Source organism: Empidonax traillii, unplaced genomic scaffold (assembly GCF_003031625.1).
Source record: "Empidonax traillii isolate 1590-97213 ecotype Southwest subspecies unplaced genomic scaffold, ASM303162v1 scaffold992:size1346157, whole genome shotgun sequence".
NCBI lineage: Eukaryota > Metazoa > Chordata > Aves > Passeriformes > Tyrannidae > Empidonax > Empidonax traillii.
This window is the reverse complement of record NW_020956185.1, coordinates 1,108,143-1,126,961: the sequence shown is the minus strand read 5'-3', so window position 1 is coordinate 1,126,961 and position 18,819 is coordinate 1,108,143. Positions and strand designations below refer to the sequence as shown.

At 48.9% G+C, this 18,819-nt stretch overlaps 1 protein-coding gene across 7 annotated transcripts in view; it reads left to right on the top strand.

The window, feature by feature from the left end:
* The window catches only part of PAK6 (p21 (RAC1) activated kinase 6), a 36,988-nt gene extending 20,784 nt beyond the window's left edge, over positions 1-16,204 (top strand). For 6 of the 7 annotated variants that reach the window (XM_027903728.1, XM_027903726.1, XM_027903727.1 and 3 more), the window contains 8 exons: positions 1,759-1,967; positions 5,755-6,357; positions 9,421-9,912; positions 10,141-10,274; positions 12,279-12,405; positions 12,578-12,703; positions 13,303-13,437; positions 15,316-16,204. In XM_027903728.1, coding sequence (XP_027759529.1) covers positions 1,764-1,967; positions 5,755-6,357; positions 9,421-9,912; positions 10,141-10,274; positions 12,279-12,405; positions 12,578-12,703; positions 13,303-13,437; positions 15,316-15,483 — 1,989 coding nt within the window. In that variant the 5' untranslated portion in view covers positions 1,759-1,763 and the 3' untranslated portion in view covers positions 15,484-16,204. Of the gene's footprint in view, positions 1-1,239; positions 1,457-1,758; positions 1,968-5,754; positions 6,358-9,420; positions 9,913-10,140; positions 10,275-12,278; positions 12,406-12,577; positions 12,704-13,302; positions 13,438-15,315 lie in introns of those variants that run through there. The other variant, XM_027903731.1, reaches the window with a different exon arrangement.
* The last annotated feature ends 2,615 nt before the right edge of the window (positions 16,205-18,819 follow it).

Here is an 18,819-nt window from a genome sequence, read left to right as displayed (position 1 = left end):
TTTTTTTTTTTTTTTTTTTTTTTTTTTTTTTTTTTTTTTTTTTTTTTTTTTTTTTTTTTTTTTTTTTTTTTTTTTTTTTTTTTTTTTTTTTTTTTTTTTTTTTTTTTTTTTTTTTTTTTTTTTTTTTTTTTTTTTTTTTAGTTTCCTAACCTTTTGTTTTCTTTTTCAGCTGTCAGGTATCTGTAGTGGGCTTCTGGCTGCAGTGTTACAGTGGCCAGTGTCCGTGTGAGGGGTAGGTTTCACCAGGGGTGGGTGGCATGACTGGAGTGTTAGATGGAGTAAAGGTCCTTCTGTGCCATACAAACAATTCCTACCCCTGTGGCTGCAGGAGCCAGAGTGGATTGGATGTCAGGACCTCTGTCTAGCACCAGGAATCAGTCATTGTTCAAATGGTGGCTGCCCTTTGCTCCCTAAACAAGTTTAGCATGGGACAACCTGGAAAATGTTTGCCCTAGATTTCCCAGTGATGTGCTGATGTTGGAGATGGGTGTCCTCTAGAAGTGTGTTCTTGTCTCCACTGCAGGAGGTTATCTCTCTGTGGTCTGTGTCTCTGACCTTTGCAAATATTTGTTCAGCACAAATGGCTGGAGGCTGAGGTCCTGTGCAGGGGAGGAGTGACCTGTCACAAAGTTGAAGTGGTAAAAATGCTCTGCCTGATGTCAAGGAAGAGGAGCCATTCACTGTGGAAGCAGCGTTAGTGAGAGGCAAATGCCAACATTCAAGTTGTCAGTGGAAAGGGAAGGGCATAGAAACGATTTAATTTTTTTACTAGTGGATTTTAATTGCTTTAATAAAGCATTGGAGCTTTTTCCCAAACCAGTCAATGGAATCATAGAATATTTGAGGGGAGAAGGGACCTTGAGAGGTTGTGTCCATCCCTTGCAGTCCTCCACCTTTTCTACCTCCTGCACACAGAGCTCTGGTTTTTCCTTTTCCTTCATATCTTCCCAATTTCAGAGAGACCTGATCTCTTAGCTTTCTATTTATCTAACTACCTTTTTTTGGCTATAAAATCTAGATTTTGAATTGATTTTAATCGAAATAGATTTTGAATGTCTCCTGTTTTAGGGAATATTTCAGTGTTAGCTGCTTCTGGCTTGTTGCACTTACACTGGCTGTTCACACAAGCTGTCTCTCTCAGCCCTCAAGGGAAGGAGCCTTAGTTTTTAATTTTAGCTTCTTCAGCTACCTGCTGACAGAGTTTCATTTCCACCTCCCACCTTCTCTTTCCCTCACGGGCCCTGTAAGCAAGAAAAACTGAGATCCGAAGTCAGTGTTGGGCAGATCTTCCTTTGGCAACAGCTCTGTTGACGTTAAATTGGAACCAAGTGGATATTAATTACTTGCAGTAACCAGTGAGAAGCCAACCTGAGCCCTGTCCATAACCACCTTTCATTGTAGGCTTATAGTGGCATCCACACTCTCACTGGCTGGACTTCAGAGCCATCGAACCTAGGTATGAGCCTGTAAGATATAAATTCGCATCTCTAACACATTTTGGAGCGTTTATATCAGGTAACGTGAATTTGTAGAAATGAAGTCAGTCAGTAGAAATCCCAGCTCAGCCACGGACCTGCCAGGTGGTCTTGGGCAAGTGTTTGCTGTGTTGGTGCCTGTGCTTCCTCATGTGATTGTCAAGCGCTTTCCCCCAGAGAAAGCTCTTGGTGCGGCGTGCCGAGCTGGCCCAAGTGGCGGGTGGTTGTGCCGGCCGGGCACTGCAGGCACAGCCACCACTGACGGCGCTGCCTCCCCCTGCAGGCGTCATGTTCCGCAAGAAGAAGAAGAAACGCCCGGAGATCTCGGCTCCGCAGAACTTCGAGCACCGTGTCCACACCTCGTTTGACCCAAAGGAGGGCAAGTTTGTGGGCCTGCCCCCCCAATGGCAGAACATTCTGGACACGCTGAGGCGCCCCAAGCCAGTGGTGGATCCTTCGAGGATCACGAGGATGCAGCTCCAGCCCATGAAGGTAAGAGAGGGAGGCGGCTCCTCGCTCTTGCAGTGTCCCATTGCCCAGAAACGGGGCTCGGGGTGGCGTCTGTGTGGGACTGAGGGGAGAACAGGGGCTGGGCTTTGATAGAACCTTCATGAGCAATAAGGACTGCAGTAGTGCCACTGTTGGCTGCCTTTATGTCACTGTGCCAGGGACCTGGGAAGCTCTCGTGGGGCTGACAGGAACCGGGATGTGCTCAGCTGCTGTACAGGGAAGGGAGGAGGAGAATTTGGGGACAGACCTGTTTTAGCAGGTTTGTCATTCTCGTGGATGAGCAAAGCAGGCTGGTAATGAAGTTGCCAGGGAAGCCTGAGTGGGAGAGAGTGGGGTATGCTGGCTTGCTGTTCATGGACAAGTGAGGACAGCAAGGACTAAAGGAGCGTTTGGGCTAAAAGAGTTCATAAAGCACCATTTCGATGGAAAGTAGGACACATTAAACAGGAGCATGTCCTTAGAGCAAGTCCTTCAGTAAGGAGAAACAGGTGATTCTGATGGATGGGTGGCTTCACTTGGCTGCTGGTACTGGCTTTGGAGACTGTGTGACAGCAGGAACCTGCTGTTGGAAAAGGAAATGAAAGATGAGGACAGAATTATTGTATTTAAAAGTCTTGGGAGCTTGTGGGAGGTTTTTGTTCTCTGTTAAAAAAAAAAGTTACAGAGGCCTAAAAGCTGAAAGGTGAGTTGTAAAATAGAGATGTTACTACTTGGGTTTTAGGAGGGATATAAAAAAGAGTAGGCCATCTGATGAATATATTTAGCTTTTTGTGTATAGGTGTTAAAAACATGGGGACTAAATGGGACTATATTTGGTATAATGTAAGTTTTTTATACATAATCTGACCTGCAGTTGAAATGGCACATCATATTGGAGCAGAATGCTGATTTGTAAAGGAAAGACTTGCTCAGGAAGAACAGCTGAAAGAAAAAGGCAGGAGGGATTGCCTGGTGTACTGAATGTGCTTTGAGGTTCAAAATATAGTAGGGGATAGGAGCACAGTCCAGAGCAGAGATGAAATGTGTAATAAGAGACCAACTTGGTCAGATCAGGAGCTCTTTAATGAGCTTAAACTGCAGGAGGATTGCTCAGAAGGGTGGAAACTAGGTCAAGTTATAAAGGGCAAAGAGAAAAGAAATTTATGTAGGAACAAAACTGGAAGGCCAAGGCATGAAAAGAGATGTTATTCTCAAAGAACATAAAGGGCACTAAGGAGACATCATAAGTGCACTGAGGAGAAGGAGGATGAAGGGAAGAATGTGCTCAATGCTGATCTTGGAAGAAAGTTAGTAACAGATGACACCGGGAATTCTTAAGTGTTTAATGATTTTTCTGCAGCCTTTATTGAGTGTGTTTAGTGGGCTGACACAATTAGCATGAGCATGAAGGGATGGGAATGCAAGCTGGAATAAGAAAAGAACGTGAACAGAAATGAGTCTTGGTTAAGAAGTTGCATTTTTTCAAGTCAGCTGGGCCTAGTGAGATTCAAGGAATTGCAGATCAGTCAGAATAATTTCTATTCCCAGAAAGAGGGTGGAACAAATAAGCAAGTAATCTATTTGCAGCCACTTCCAAGGAGATAGCAGGGTAATAGCTGGCGGCCAGTGTGGATTTATCAAGAACAAATCACGTTAAGCAACCCAATTTCCATCAATCCCAGGGTGTGGGGCTGTGGGTCAGGGGGAAATGACAACACTCTCCTGTAGCTTGACTTGAGTGAGGCTTCTGACACTGCACCAGTGGCATTTCCACAGCAAACTGAGCCATCTTCTCGAGTATTAGGCAAAGGATACTCCAAAAATAGTGTGAGGCATCACTGTCAAAACAGGAATGTGCATGAAGAGATTCCCGGGAGTTTGCCCAGAGCCTAATGCTGGTTGGTACTTTCATGTGTGACTTATTAAAGCTGAGCATGGCAAAAGCTGAAAGGAGGTGCAAAGCCTTTAGAGAACAAGGACAGAATACCCAACAGGCTTTAAGAACTAGAGGAGAATCTTAAACTAACACTGTTTTTTTCCCAGTAAGTCCAAGTGCAAATACTCTCTGAGACTGCATCACGTAGTTGAGTATTTCGGGTAAACTCCATTTGAATTAATTCCTGTTCAATTATACCAATCAATAAGATTTTTTTAAAGTGCTAATTGGCCAAGCCCTTATACTAGTCCTGGATTCAACTGTCAGAGTTGTTCGTTTCTGGTGTGTAGCCCTTTATGAAAAGGGGCTTTTCTTGTTATAGTAAATTCTGCTCAGTAAGGCATGATCTGTGTAAGAGCACTCCAGATAGATTTGGCTCAAATTTAGATGTTTCTTCATTAATTTGATGCAGTCTTTATAGCAGCAAAGCAAGGCCAAGTCCCATCTTCCCTGTCCACAGGGGGTAGGACTGTCTTAATGGGAGTGACCTGAGTCTAATTTTAGGGAGTTTCTAAATAGGAGATGAGCACTGAAATGGATTTTCCAGAGAGCCCACAGCATGTTCTTAGAGACTTCTTATTTAGTGAACACACAAGTCTCTCTGGAATGACTTTTGTCCATTTGGGTCCGACAAGTCCATGTCCCCAGCACGTTGTTGCGTGGCTGTGGCCGGGCCGTGGAGGAATGTTTGTGTGCTGAGGGAGCAGAGTGAAGACCAGAATTTCCAGCTGCAGCTGGTATGTGTGCCATGGAATGAGTGGGGCTGTCCTTCCTTCACCTTGTTTGACAGAAATGTTGTGTTGTGCCTTTCATTCTCAGACGCTGAGCAAACCAGGCGCTCGTTGGAGCGTGGTGGTGGCGTTCTGCTGAAATTACTGGAGCTGCTGTGTTGCACCAGCTAAATATTAGGCTTGGTGTAATTAATACAGCATGTTTAGAAGATCCCTGGAGCTCAGTTAGCAAACAGGAGATTGCTGTCACTCCAGGGAAGGACTTTCCTTCAGGCAGAGATTCATGAAAGTGTAGGAGTGATCCTATGCTGCGAATTTCTGTGGAGAAATGGAACCTTTTGGTTCCCAGCACTAAAAAAGCTTCTGTAAGCCTTTCAGTTCCAGAAAAAACAGGGTTAGAGCACTACATAATATATTGACAGCTTCAAGTGTCCTACTTGTCCAGAGCCGGTGCCTGTTTGGATGGGAGCCTCGTTCTGCAGCCGGTGCTTACACGGCAGTTGGGAGCTGTGGTGACCCTGTGCGGGCTTTAATTAGAGTGGCTTGGCAGAGCACAGGGGGATGCAGAGCTGGAACAGCGTGCTCTGCACTGCTCAGGGTGGACATGCATTAGCAGAAATTGGGGAGAAGCAGACTGGGGGAGGCTGATTCCAACACCCAGAGTGCTTCAGGGGAGAGATGAACCTTGTGTTGGAACAGCGAGGTAGGTTCTGCAGACGGAGCTTGCAGCGTGCTGCAACTTCTTCTGAGAACCAATATTTCAGGAGCTTGTTGAGCCATTAGTGAGGTAGTGTCACACAGTTTTGGCACAAGAGAGCCAGGAAAGTTGAAACATCCCAGGTTGGCTCTAATATTGTCTTTTAGAGCCTGAGCACAGCAGCAGAATTGACTGTTGTGGCTGACAGCACTGCTGCTCCAACAGCAAGGTGTGACCCAAAGATTCCTTTTTTCCCCCCTTGGTAAAGGACAATGAGAAAAAGGCAGGAAAAATTCTTTTTCTCTAAATTCCTTGAGTCTACTTTGGCTATATAAACAAAATCTAGCTTTTGGCAAGATAAACCGAGCCTGAATTGTTACAACTGTGACTTTTTTCCTCGTTTCCCACCTTGCCCATGTTTCCCAGACCGTGGTACGGGGCAGCACCGTGGAAGTGGAAGGCTACATCTCGGGACTGCTCAACGACATCCAGAAGCTCTCTGCCATCAGCTCGAACACCCTGAGGGGCAGGAGCCCCACCAGCAGGAGGAGAGCCCAGTCCCTGGGGCTCCTGGGGGATGAGAGGCCCCCGGACATGTATCTCCAGAGTCCTGAAGCAGACTGGGCAGACAAGTACGGGAACTACCTCAGCTGCAACGGGGGGTCCAAGGTGGCCCGCAGACAGACCATGTGGCCGGACTACAAAGCCCGTCTGGAAGGCCAGTCCCATCCCAATGGAATGGTGACCAAGGCGCAATCCCTGGGCCCGGCCGAGTTCCAGGGCGCCGACGGCAGCTGCCTCCAGCGCAGCCCAGCGCTGCAGCATGTGCCGGCCGGGCCGGGGGACAGCGACACCGCGCTGAGGAGCCCCGAGGAGGGCTGGCCCCAGCGAGCTGCCAGCTCCAGGCCCTCGGGGGAGGGCAGCCCCAGCTCCAAGTCCCGGGAGAACAGCCTCAAGAGGAGGCTGTTGCGCAGCGTGTTCCCCTCATCCGGCCCCTCAAACAAGCCGGGCTCTTCCCTGCAGATCAAGGTAAGAGCTATTCCCTGGCTGTGAGTGGGCGCAGTGTTGACTTTACAGTTGCAGAGGTTATGTACACAGCTGAACCAATTTAACTGCAAACATCGTGCAGCCATCTGTTATTGTTATGATTAATGCTGGAATCCAAATGGTCCTGGGCCGGGGAAATGTGTGGTCCGTCGGTGCCTCACAGGAGGCACTGTGAGGCACAGCTCAGGATGGCAGCCAGATCTCTGGGAGAAGGGTTGGTTGGCAGAGCTGTGCTTGCAGGAGCGTGGGCTGGCAAGGATGAGGTGACTTACTCACTTGTACCCTTCTGTGAGGTGAAGGCATAACTGCAGTGCCATTCCAGTGGCATCAGGGAGCCTTTGCCATTTGGGAAATGGCTGTGGCTTCCATTAGTAATGTGTTCTTCTGCCTGTGCAAACCAGAACTGCCTCGGAGAGTGGGCTGAGTGTCACTGTATCTGCCAGGGTTTGCATTGGCACCCACGGTGCTGTCACACAGGAAATGTGACTGCTGGCTGCTGCAGAGGGTGGGACAGCTCATGGCTACAGCTCCCCCAGGAAAGCTGTCCTGAATGGATGACTCACTTTGTGTTGAGCTGGGAGAAGATCTCTGGTTTCTGTACTGGATAGGAAATGCAGCCACTGCTGCTCTTCCATCCCAGGCTGACCCAGCACCCACCAACCTCCCACAGCTTGTCTGCTGCCTTCAAAGGCTGGGCCAGACTGATTTGCAGCAGCTCCACAGTCCCTGAGGTGGGAGGATAATGACAGGAACCACCATCCCAACCAAACTGACTGTTCTGTAGTGTGTTGCAGGGACAGGGGATGTCTCCAACCTGCTTCTCGCAGCTTGCATAAGGATCAGGCTCCAGGCTTTGGGCACAGTGGCTTTGCTTTCCAAGGCAGTGGGATTCTCAAGGAATGCAGTTCTTGTGTGGCATAAGTTGCACTTACTGCTGTCTCAGTGACTCTGGGCTCATCTACACTGCCTGGAGTACCAAGAACTGGCCACTTGAGTCTTGCCCAGCCCGAGTGTCTCTGCCATCCTCAGAGGTTCCCATGGATGTGCTTGGGTGCATTTGAACTCCAGCTGTTTGTCAGAGGAGAGGAGCAGGGAAGACCTCGGGGCTATCCAATCCATCTCCCTGCTCCAGGGAGGGATCTGTGCCATAGCTGGGAGTTGTTTATCTGATGTGTTCTTAGCAGCCTCCGGTGGTGACAACATGAGGCTCCCTCAGGTGGGGGTGATGATGTGTGAGAAGTGTGTAACTGCAGGTGAAGGGGACAGGGATACAACTGAATCCTGGAATCCCAGAATGGTTTGTGTTGAAGGGACCTTAAAGCTCATCCAGTTCTACCCCCTGCCATGGGCAGGGACACCTTCCACCAGCCCAGGTTGCTCCAAGCCCCGTCCAACCTGGCCTTGGACACTTCCAGGGATAGAGCATCCACCACTTTCCTTGGAGGTGGGTGCCATAACAGGCATGTGGGAAGGTCGAGTGAAACTTCCTTTAAACTCGATCTGGGGGCAGGAGTGGGACAAGCAGTGACCCCTCACAATGTCCCAGGACTGAGAAGGTGCACATGGGGCTGTCAGCTGTGGGAGCAGGGGGTAACACACCTGTGTGAGCCTGCACGTGTGCTGTGTGCCCCTCCTGCATGCTGGGGGTTAGAGAAAACCTTTTTGGGTTCTGCCTCCTGACACAAAACAAGATTTGGGAAATAAATGCTGTGTTGCTGTGAGCATGTAAGCACAGGAGTGCAGGGGTGGAGCTCCTGACATCCCCCTGTGTTTGTGCTGTGCCCTGATGCCACTAAACGGTGTTTTCCAGGGCCTGTGTGTGTGTGAAAATGAGTCCTGTGTGTCTGTGAGGCTTATGCAGATCCTGCTGTTGACAAAAATCCTTGATTAGAACCCAAAGTGCATGGAATTAAATCCTACACAATTATTTCCTGTCTGAGACGGGGAAAGGAGTCCTCTTCTAAAAAAGTCTCTGTTGGCAGTTTTTGGTTCCCATTCTCATATTATTAACTTTATTAATAATCTCTCTGAATTGTGAGGGAGAAAATGCTTTTTGCTTTGAAGTTATTTTGCCCTATAATACAAACGATTGGCTTGCTCATTCTGAAGCAGCTCCACTATTATTTTGCATGTGTTTGTATACCTATTTTATGTATATTTTACATACACACATGTAAGTATATAATGTATTTTATACCCCACCTGCTAGATGTTGCATTTTAATTAATCAGCGTTTCCAGGGTGTGTATGAGCATGACAAGGTTTATCCTTCTTGGGGCACCCATGCATAGTGGTTGCATGGGAATGTGTATCCCAAAGCCACGTTCCCACGGGCTGTGATCTCACTACACTGAGCAGGGGTGGGCCTGTGTGGCACTGGAGTGGGAGGGCTCCAAAAACCTCCAAATTCACGGTTGGTCACTTTGGAGCTGCCAAGGTGGCAGGTGGCTCTGTGTAGCTGGAGTCTCAGGCTGGCTGCCTCCAGCTGGCCTGGATCCCAATGTTTTTCCCAAAGCAGAGGGTAAGTTCTGTGCCTGATCGACAGGAATGCTCTGCAGGTACCAGTGGAAAGTGCAGAGAGAGTTTTCAGTAGGCAGAGTGTAATTACCCCAAGGGAATTAGGCCGAGACATCAAAGTGATTTACAGCCTTGGCATGAATCCTCTTTCCTTTTATACAGAGGAAGATCAGAGGCACAGAGGGATAAAGGATTTTCAAATTCTCTGCAGCACAGGTTGCCCCTGAGTTTTGGTGGCAAGGTTGGAATGCTTTTTAGCAGCTGGGGTTTTTTCTTGTGGGTTTTGGTCTTGGTGGTTTTTTTTAAAGCATGTGCTATAAAATGTTCCCTTTAAATTGCTTCAGTTTGGAGGTCCCTAAAGTGTAGCACCCATTCCCTAAAGGGTTCTTGAAGATCTGCATCCAAGCAGATCTTCATCCCAGCATGTGTTGGGCAGACCTGGAGCTCTTGACTCCAGTCAGCTCCAAGTTGTGCTAGGGCAGAGTGGAGCGACAGAAAACTGATTGCTGACTTTTGTTCCCCCTGCAGCCTAACGCTTTCTTCAGGCCCCAGCAGTGGGGCTCCCCGCGCAGCCCTGCAGCCAAAGCCCAGTCTCTGCCGCCAGATCCGCCCGCCCCCGATTTCCCCAGGGGGGTGTCGGAAGCCGGGACCCCCCAGCAGTCCCCGCCCGTGGAGAAGGCGGTGGCCCTGCCCCCGGGCCGGCCCTCGCCAGCCGGGTCCCCCCGCAACCGGCACACCCAGACCAGCTCCAGCAACCTCCACCTGCCCCCCGACTCCGGCGGGAAGGGGCAGCCGGTGGGCGAGGACCCCGTGGTGGTGACCCACGAGCAGTTCAAAGCTGCCCTCAGGATGGTCGTGGACCAGGGGGACCCGCGGGCAATGCTGGAGAACTACGTCAAGATCGGGGAGGGCTCCACGGGCATCGTGTGCATCGCGCGGGAGAAGCACTCGGGGCGCCAGGTGGCCGTCAAAATGATGGACCTGAGGAAGCAGCAGCGCCGCGAGCTGCTCTTCAACGAGGTGAGGGAGGGCACGGCCGGGGGAACAGCCACGCTGGCCAACAGGGAGGAGCAGGGCCATCTTCCCTGCCTTCCCTTCCCTTCCTACAAGCAGGATTATGCTTGTGCCAAGGATTATGCTGGGGGTGGGGGCTCTGCGCTGACTCGCAGGGCTGTGAGTCCTGCTGGGCTGGGGAGGATTGGGTGTGAGTGGTTTTGTGGTGGTCACTTGCTCACTGTGGATTTACAGGTGGTGATAATGAGGGACTATCAGCATGTCAATGTCGTGGAGATGTACAAGAGCTACCTCGTGGGAGAGGAGCTCTGGGTGCTGATGGAGTTCCTGCAGGGGGGAGCCCTCACAGACATTGTGTCTCAAATCAGGTATGAAGCAAAAGCAAAACCATCAACACCTGAGAGCAAGAGCAGAGTGGGGATTTCTGGGAAGAGTAGTTTCCCTCAGAGATCTTGTGTTTGTTGTGCCCTGAAGCTGCTACACTTTGTTATCTGTTTGAATTATGTGATAATACTTCTGATGTAGAAGGAACCTTGTTCACAGTACTGAACCCTTTAGGTACCCCCTGTTCATCTGCTTTATGACCTTCCCTGTAAAACACTGCACTCATAAAAAACACTGTTTACTACATTTGTTGGCTCCTGGCCAGGAAGTTCATTGAATAAGTATTAAAGCGCATGCAGAAATAGTTTTCAGTGGTGCAACCTTAGCCACAAATTCAACCTCGCTAACTCCTCTGGAAAAGTGCAGCAGAGCCTTGAGATTTGGACTCCTTCCCAAATTCCATTGCCTAAAGATAGCAGCTACCGGACACTCTCCTAAATTTGTTTCCTTATCCACACCACTTGATATTCATTAATGCCCAAAGCGTTTCTGTAGGGCAGAGAAGTTGTTCTGAGATGGCCCCTGGAGTTCCCCTCACAGGGTGCTCTGGGCATGCACTTATGGTGGTCGTGCCTTACCCATGGCCTGGAGCACCCTCCTGCTGCTTCCCAACAGGCCTGTGGGGCTGGAAACTGGGGCAGGGAATACCAGCGGAAAGACTGACCAGGAGAGTCTGTAGATGAGCTTTTCTTTTTTGAAGATTCAGGATCTTAGCTGGATTATAATTAGGCAGCATTGCTAACACCAATTACATTTAGTTTTTCAAAAGTCATAGTATACCCTTGGTTCACTTATGCGCTCAGAATGTGCTCAGACTAGATCCTGTGGTGGATTTAAGGCATACATCTTGTTCTGTGATGTGTTTGGGAGGTGTGAAAAGCCACATTGTCCTCTGCAGGCTCCACCTGGAAGGAGTGTCCTGGAGACACTTAGCTGGGCCCTCCAGCACTGGATTCAGAGACTCATCTCAGGGTCTGAGAACCAACACTTAATCCTGAGGAGTTACAGCATTGCAGAGCCTGTGAAACTCCTGTAGCTCTTAGATGGCATTGGGATTACAGATAAAAATTGCTGAAGAGGTTTGTGAAGGGCCTGTGTGTTTACGTCTACCAGGCACTCTGAATTCCACTGTGGGACCTCAGCCTAGGTTGGTTTTACAAAGCTTCCTTTGAACCTGTTGGTGAACACTTGGTTTTTCACATGGTGGAAACGGGATCTGTTCGAACCGTAACATTTATCAGAAGTTAGCCTTTAACAGTTTTTCCCAGGGAGGAAAATACCCTCGTTCCAGTCACTAAACATTTACTGAGGGGGATAAGTGATTTGCATCTCCAGGAGTGAGGTAATTCTCCAGTAATGTGTTTTGCACTTGACTGAAACCAAATTCCATCCATGACAGGCTGAAAGTGCACCTCTTGTTATCAAAACCTAAAGGTGAGGTTCTTGGTGCTCATATTCCATGTGCTAACAGAGAGCGGTGGAAATCAGGAGGCTCTTCTCTGCTTCCAACCTGTGCTACCTCTAGTTAGGTGTGAGTGTACCCAAGGTGTGTGCAGGCAAAGCTGAAAGATCCCTGTATTTGCTATCAAAGAGTGTGGTCAGAGATTTTCTGGATATGGTTGCACAATAAGCCTTGTGCATCTTTACTATATTTGCTTAAAAAAAGAGCTGTCTCACCACTTACTGCAGCACCTTGGCATCGAGCAGCACTGCTGCCTGTCAGAACTGCTTGAAACAGCATCTTGCAGAATGAGCTGAGATACAGGATTTAAAATACAATTTCTCTGTATTAAACCTATGAAAACTTAAAATTGCCAACCATAAAGTCAAAGCTGTTTTCCGCAGTAACAGACATAGAAGAATGGTGAAGGTGAGATAGTAAAGGTCTAGGGAACCCAAACACCTGTGATTTAACTTGAGAATTGCTCCGTGCCCTTGTGGCTGAGCCCTGTCGCTGCCCAGCTGAGCTCCCCTGTCCCTGGTTGCAGGCTGAACGAGGAGCAGATTGCCACGGTGTGCGAGTCGGTGCTGCAGGCTCTGTCCTACCTCCATGCCCAGGGGGTCATTCACAGGGACATCAAGAGTGACTCCATCCTTCTCACTCTGGATGGCAGGGTATGTGTCCTCAGACAAACTGTTTCCTGTCTTCTGCTGCTACAACTTTGTCTCTTGCTTCCTTTCTGTCCCCAGTCCCTTGTTTGCAGCTCATCCCCTTGCTCCCTTTGATGTCTTTGTCTGTGGTGTTTAAGGTTGATTTTTAAGGTTGGTTGCTTTTCCCTCTGTACAGGTCAAACTCTCAGATTTTGGCTTCTGTGCTCAGATCAGTAAAGATGTACCCAAGAGAAAGTCCCTGGTGGGTACTCCCTACTGGATGGCTCCGGAAGTCATTGCCAGGATACCGTACACCACCGAGGTAAGGGACAGGGAGCAAATCATGTTCTCAAGTGTCACAGCAAAATAACTATTGGCTTTTCCAGGAGGAGCCTCTAGACTATTTAAAACAAAGTCAACTGTGACTACAGATTTGTTTGTCAAAGGATGGCAATATTTTCAATTTCAATATTGTCGGTAGACAAATAGATTGTTCTGCTTCCAGGAACGAGGCACAAACTTTATTCTTACAGCTTGGCCTAGACTTATACCAGCTGTGGACTGATGTGAGCAAGGAGCAGCCTGTGACACGATAGAGATCAGGAAATGGATGCCAGAAAGGGAGGTGTGAGCTCTGAGGGACTCACCTCGGGGAGGGTGGGATGGGAGCTCTGGAATTCCGGGCAGGTGGCAGCAGACTAATGAGTTTTGTTTACCAAGGAACCAGGTGTAGCACAGGCAGTTACTTGCAGACCTTTACATGTTGCAACACCACTGAGGCTCAGTCCTGGCTGCAAAACTGACTTTGTTCAAGTGCTGTAAGGAGACCAAGAGCATCAAGAGGTCAGTGTTTGACTCGGTACCATTTGTCAGCCCTGCTGCTCTGAACTGTGTGTGTTGATGTGCCATTGGCTCCCACAGGTGGATATCTGGTCCCTGGGGATCATGGTGATAGAGATGGTGGATGGAGAACCCCCCTACTTCAGTGATTCTCCAGTCCAGGCAATGAAGAGACTCCGAGACAGTCCTCCTCCCAAACTGAAGAACTTCCACAGGGTGAGAATGCTGGCAAACACTCGTACACCTGATGGTTATCACAGGGCAACCTCTGTATCAGCTGTCCCCAGAACAGCTGACTGTGGAGATGCTCTTGCTAGGAGGTTTCTTGGGAAGTGCTTTGGCCCCTGGGGCCCCGATGGTGCTTTGGGAAACAGCCCTGACAGTGTGAGGGCACCTGGGCATAAATGGACAGTGCAAATCAGAGCTGCCTTGGCTGGACCCAGCAGTTCCCAGCTTGCTGATGTCAATAGAGTAGCTCATCTTCCAGGGAAGGAAACAGGAGGGTCCTTGGGAGTTTCCAGTTTTGTGGCCTTCAGGACTGCAAAGAATGTGTTATTGTCAGAGCAGGAACCTCAGGACAGACAGGAGCTCATGGAGACACTGCAACTGCTCTGAAGATGAACTTGGCTGCGTGGTTTTTAGGAAGAAGTAGCAGTGGCATAAGAAACAGTGATCACCTTTCAGTCCCCACTTAGAGCAGTCCTTTCATTCCAGGCCCAGTCTGTGAGATCAAACAGCTTCTGCAGCATCCTGAGCTGCCCGGCCTTTCCAGTTAATCAGAGGATCTGCAGCTGCTAAAAGTGAATTATTTAACAGAGTAGACTGCTGAACTAACAGCACACACTCCAACATCAACAGCTGCTCTCTCCTCTTTGCCTTTGCAACACTAATTGAAATGTCACAGTCGTGTTCTGGACCCAGTGCCCTCCTTGAGCAGTGTAAAGCCATCCTGGTCTGTCACCTTATGTGGTGACATGGCCCTGCTGTCAGTCTGTGACAGCCAGAGCTGACCATAGTCTCCCTCTGCTCCAGTGTATCCCGGGAAACAGACTGGCTTCCAGCAGATCTCTGGGTCTCAGGCCAGGGGCTGTCCTGCCCCGTGTCCTGAGGGAGCTCAGCCCTCCATTCTGGTGCCAGTCCCTGGCTTCCCGTGGTCAGGGACTGCGGTGCTGGTGCACCAGGTTCAAGGGGTGGCACTGGGATAGTCCCTGCTGCTCTGCCAAGGCACGGGCAGGCTCCCTGCCAGGGATCCAAGGCTGGATCCCAGCACTCCTCCTGAGCTGGGCGCTGACTTCCACCTCCAGCCATCCCAGCAAAGTCATCCAAAGGGCTCCTGAAAGAAACACTAGCTCAGTGTGAACAGGATTTCATGTTCTACTTCTAAATCAGCCAGAGCTGGGAAAGTGCCCCCAACCTAAACTGGATGTCATTAACAGCATTTAAATAAATAAATATAAGCCAAGTTCATTTTTCATTCCGTTTTAACAATGCAGAGGATTAAATCAGCAGGAGATGTGCAGGGCCTGGAAGTGGCGCTTGGGGCTGGTTACTCCAGGCTTTGACAGCTCTCCTAAAGGACAAACCTGGGACGTCATTCAGCTTTTTGGTACCTGTTCTGCAGCTTCTTCATCCTCTTGCATCAGCAGCATGAGGGTTCCAGGCTCTCCAAACCTATTTGGGAATATTATTTAACTACTTTTTCCATGATCTGTGGCCAGTAACAGAATGAATTGAGGCACCCTTCCCACCCGGGGGATGTGTCCAGGTAGCAGGAATCTTGCTGAACTGCAGAAAATAATGAATGGGAAACAGGAGTGATCTGGATGGAAGGGGCACTCCAGGCAGGCTTGTCCTGATTGACTGGGCCCCGTTAGAAAGAAAACAACCCATGGAAGTGCTGTGCCTACCACTGATAGAAGGTTGTGCCCCTGACATGAAAAGTGTGAGATCCATGTCACACTGCCGGGAAAACAGGGATACAGAGGGGGAAGGTGCAGGATCCCTTTAAGCAAGCCCACCTGGGCAGCCTGGTGTTTGCATGAGCTGTGCTTGGTGCCTTTGCAGGGTTGACCTGTTTGGTTGCTTTTTTTACAGACCTCCCCGGTTCTGAGAGACTTCCTGGACAGGATGTTGACACGGGATCCTTTGGAAAGAGCAACAGCACAAGAACTTCTGGATCATCCCTTTTTGCTCCAGACAGGACTTCCAGAGTGTTTGGTGCCCCTTATCCAACAGTACAGGAAGCGCACCTCCACCTGCTGACTCTGCCTGAGGGGAAATTGTGGGCAAAAAGGAATGGTTATAAAAAAAGAAACCTGAAAAACGAAGAGCCCAGGTGGTTTCATCCTGTGAATGGTGCTTGGAACTTGTCAGCGATGGCTTTAGAGGAAGAGTGTGAATCCTGTCCGTGCATTCGCAGCCTTCGGGGGCTTCTCCTTTGCTGAAGACAATCAATACAGACAAGATCCAGGTGAGACCGAGGATAAAGCGGGTATTCTATGCCTTGGGAATCGCTGCTGCCGGAGGAGGCATTTGAAGCCAAGTCTGAAGTTGTATATCTGAATGTCTGTGAGTTTCTGCACATCTTGGCTGCTGAACACTGAACTGGAATGGTGTTTCCCAGTTAGAAATGTGATCTTTGCTTCCTTCATTGTCCACTGGAGTCCTGCGCTGACCCATTCCGGGGCACAGACCCCTTTAAACTGTCAAATGCACAAAGACTTAAATTTTTTTCGTCTGAGACTTTTTCACAGACAATTTTAATTTCCTTGGGTTAATTGTGGACCTGGAAACCTGCCCACACTTCCCTCGGGAGCGATGTGATGTGTATATATTTGTTTCTAAGTGGCTCTCTTGCATCAACAGGCTTCTCTTTTGCTGCGGAATGTGTATGGTTTAGTGGTCAACCTTGAATCCATTTCATGATTTTAAACTTCTGGAAATCCTTGGATACAGGCCTCCAAGTGGACTCTGTGAAGACCAGGTGCTCATGGCTGACAGTTCCCCACATGCAACACGTCTGGTGCTGGCTGCAGCGTGAGCAGCCTGTTCCTCTGGCTGGTTTCCAGGCACCTTTCCTTCCCAGCCCCTTCTCCCAGGAGAGGCTGAGAAATGCTGCCCCGAGGCAGTTGTTGGGTAGCATTTTGGGGGCGCTGTAGGGGACAGAATGGAAAAGTCTGAGCTGTGCTGCACATCCCAGGATTGATCTCTGTGTTCGTGTGGGGTGGTTGTCCAACCTCCACCTCCCTGCAGGACGTGGGGGGACACCTCTGCTGTCTGGCTGTTGGTCTACCCTTCCCCCCCAGCCCTTGGCATCTGCAAGGTTTCTGGTTGTCTAAACAGCTCTTTGAGTTCTTTTGACATAGTTTTAGGTATTTTGTGTGCTACTCTCTCTGGTCAGTGAGATCCTCGAGGTAATTGGACTCTAGGTCAGGATTAACATTGTACAGTGACGGTGTGTGTTGTTATGAGGTCTCAAGAATATCCTCTGACATGTGGAACTGGGATCTTGTTTTGAAACTCCACATGCAAATGTTCTGGAATTTAAGTTATTCTCGGGACAGTCCTACTGTGCCAGAAACTAACCTCAGAATTGCATTTTCTTCAGAAGATGTTCATAACCTCTGTCCTCTGCTATTTGCTCCAGTTACAGATCCTGCTTCAAAATTGAAGCCACAGTTGATTACTTGAAGTAATTTGGGACGGAATTGATCTGCACTGATGCCATCACAGGGTGGGCACCCGGTCTGTGGAGCGTGTGGGTTGGCTCTGTATCTGTGGGGAGAGAACCCCTCTGGAGGGTGGCTCACCCCCCTGTCTCAGACACCTGCTGAAGGATGAAATCGCTCTCTCCCTCACCTATGGCAGGTAGAGGGGTCATAGGGGGTGTGCCCAGACTGGATGTCTTAAGTTTGGGGCTGCTGGAGTTGACTGAAATTAATTCATTTAGCTCCTCCTTAGCTGCACTGGAAAATTTTTGACTTAAAATGTTTCTGTATTTCAGATATATTACTTTTTTTTATGCAAAAGAGCAGGGCTTGGAAAAGATTTATAATTTGAAACAAACACTCCTGCTGGTCTGTAGTTGTGAATCCTTTGCACTTGTGTTTTAAATTAAAGTAGATCTTGATTTATTCATAAGGCTCTTGTGGTGCTGAGATGCTTCACAATGTGTCTGTAGTTCAGAGTGTGAACCTTAGAGTCTGGTCTCACTTCCCTGTTCTGTGGCTACGTGGCTTTAAAGCAAGAGGAGACTGGGGCAGGAGCCTGGATCCTGAAACAAGCATTTCTTGGAGACAGGTATGACAGGTTTAACATTCAACACCATTTTTATACTGCAGCCTAAGTCTGACTAAACACGGTGAGGGAAGGTCCTGGAAAAATTGCATTCAAGTATCTTATAAAATTTTAAACCCTCATTACCATATTTGAGGGGTGCAGAAAGCAATTCCTGCTACTTGTGTTTCTCTCTTTGCAGTTGGTGCACGGCACATCACCAGTTAACTGCTCCAGTACTTAGATGAGTGTGGAATCAAACATGAATCCTAAGATAAACTTAGATTAGCTGAAAGATTGAAGCTCCGTCCCCAGGGCCGACAGCTCCTTCCCCAGGCACCAGGCAGGAGCGTCAGGATCCAGAGCCGCTTTGGAATTTGCATTGCAGTAGTTTTCAGGTCAGCATTTCCCGTGTGCTAAGGGAGATCTGAGCACACAACAACGTGTGGCCTCTTTGGGGAGCCCAGAGCCTGCTCAGTGGGTCATTGTGCTTGGAGATGATGTTTCCTCGGAGTATCTTTCCTCTTCTACGAGGTTACACTTGTGTCTCGGGGTTTGCTGTTGTTTTGTGTCATGTTTCCCCTGAATCCTCCCCTTTTATTTTCCATTCTGTCAACTTTGCTCATGTTGAGCCTTTTCCATGCTGCCACAGCCCTGGCAATCAGCTTCCAGGAGGCCTTTGAAGATGGTGGGTGGGATTTATAGGAACAATTTGTTGAATCAAACGGGTGCTCTGGGAGTGCTGTCGTGTCCCAGTTGTGCTGGTTTATGTACAGTGGTGCCTGTCCCCCTCAGACAGGCCTCTGCTGTCGGATGCAGCAGCTTATTATCCTGGGACAAATCTTTGTCTGGAGGCCCCTCTCCTTTAACCTGTGGTTACAGATGGACCCTGGCTCAAACAAGGCTTCCAAAATTTCAGACTGAATCTGGTGAGGGAAACCCCATCCTTGCCCCTGCAGCCTGCAGAAAGCTTTTGGGTGTGCCCTGGGGATAAATAGGCATAACAACAAGTAATAATCTGATAATCTTTGGGGGACAGGAAGAGTCTCTAAAATACAAGAACTGCTGTGTAGTGATTCCTTGTGTAAGTGCAGTGGGCACATCAGCACTGTCTCCATTCTGGAAGCAAAAGATAATTTTGGATCCTGCAGGTACAGTGTCTCCTGTTGGTATCCCTTGCTGGAGTTGGAGTCCTCCTCTGCTTAGGAATCCCCATTATCTAATTTTTTACTATTACAGTACAGAGGTTGGACTCCTATAAATATTTTGGGCCAGAGACTTTAGTGGTAGAGAATGAAACCTAGAATGTGGCACTTCGAAGGT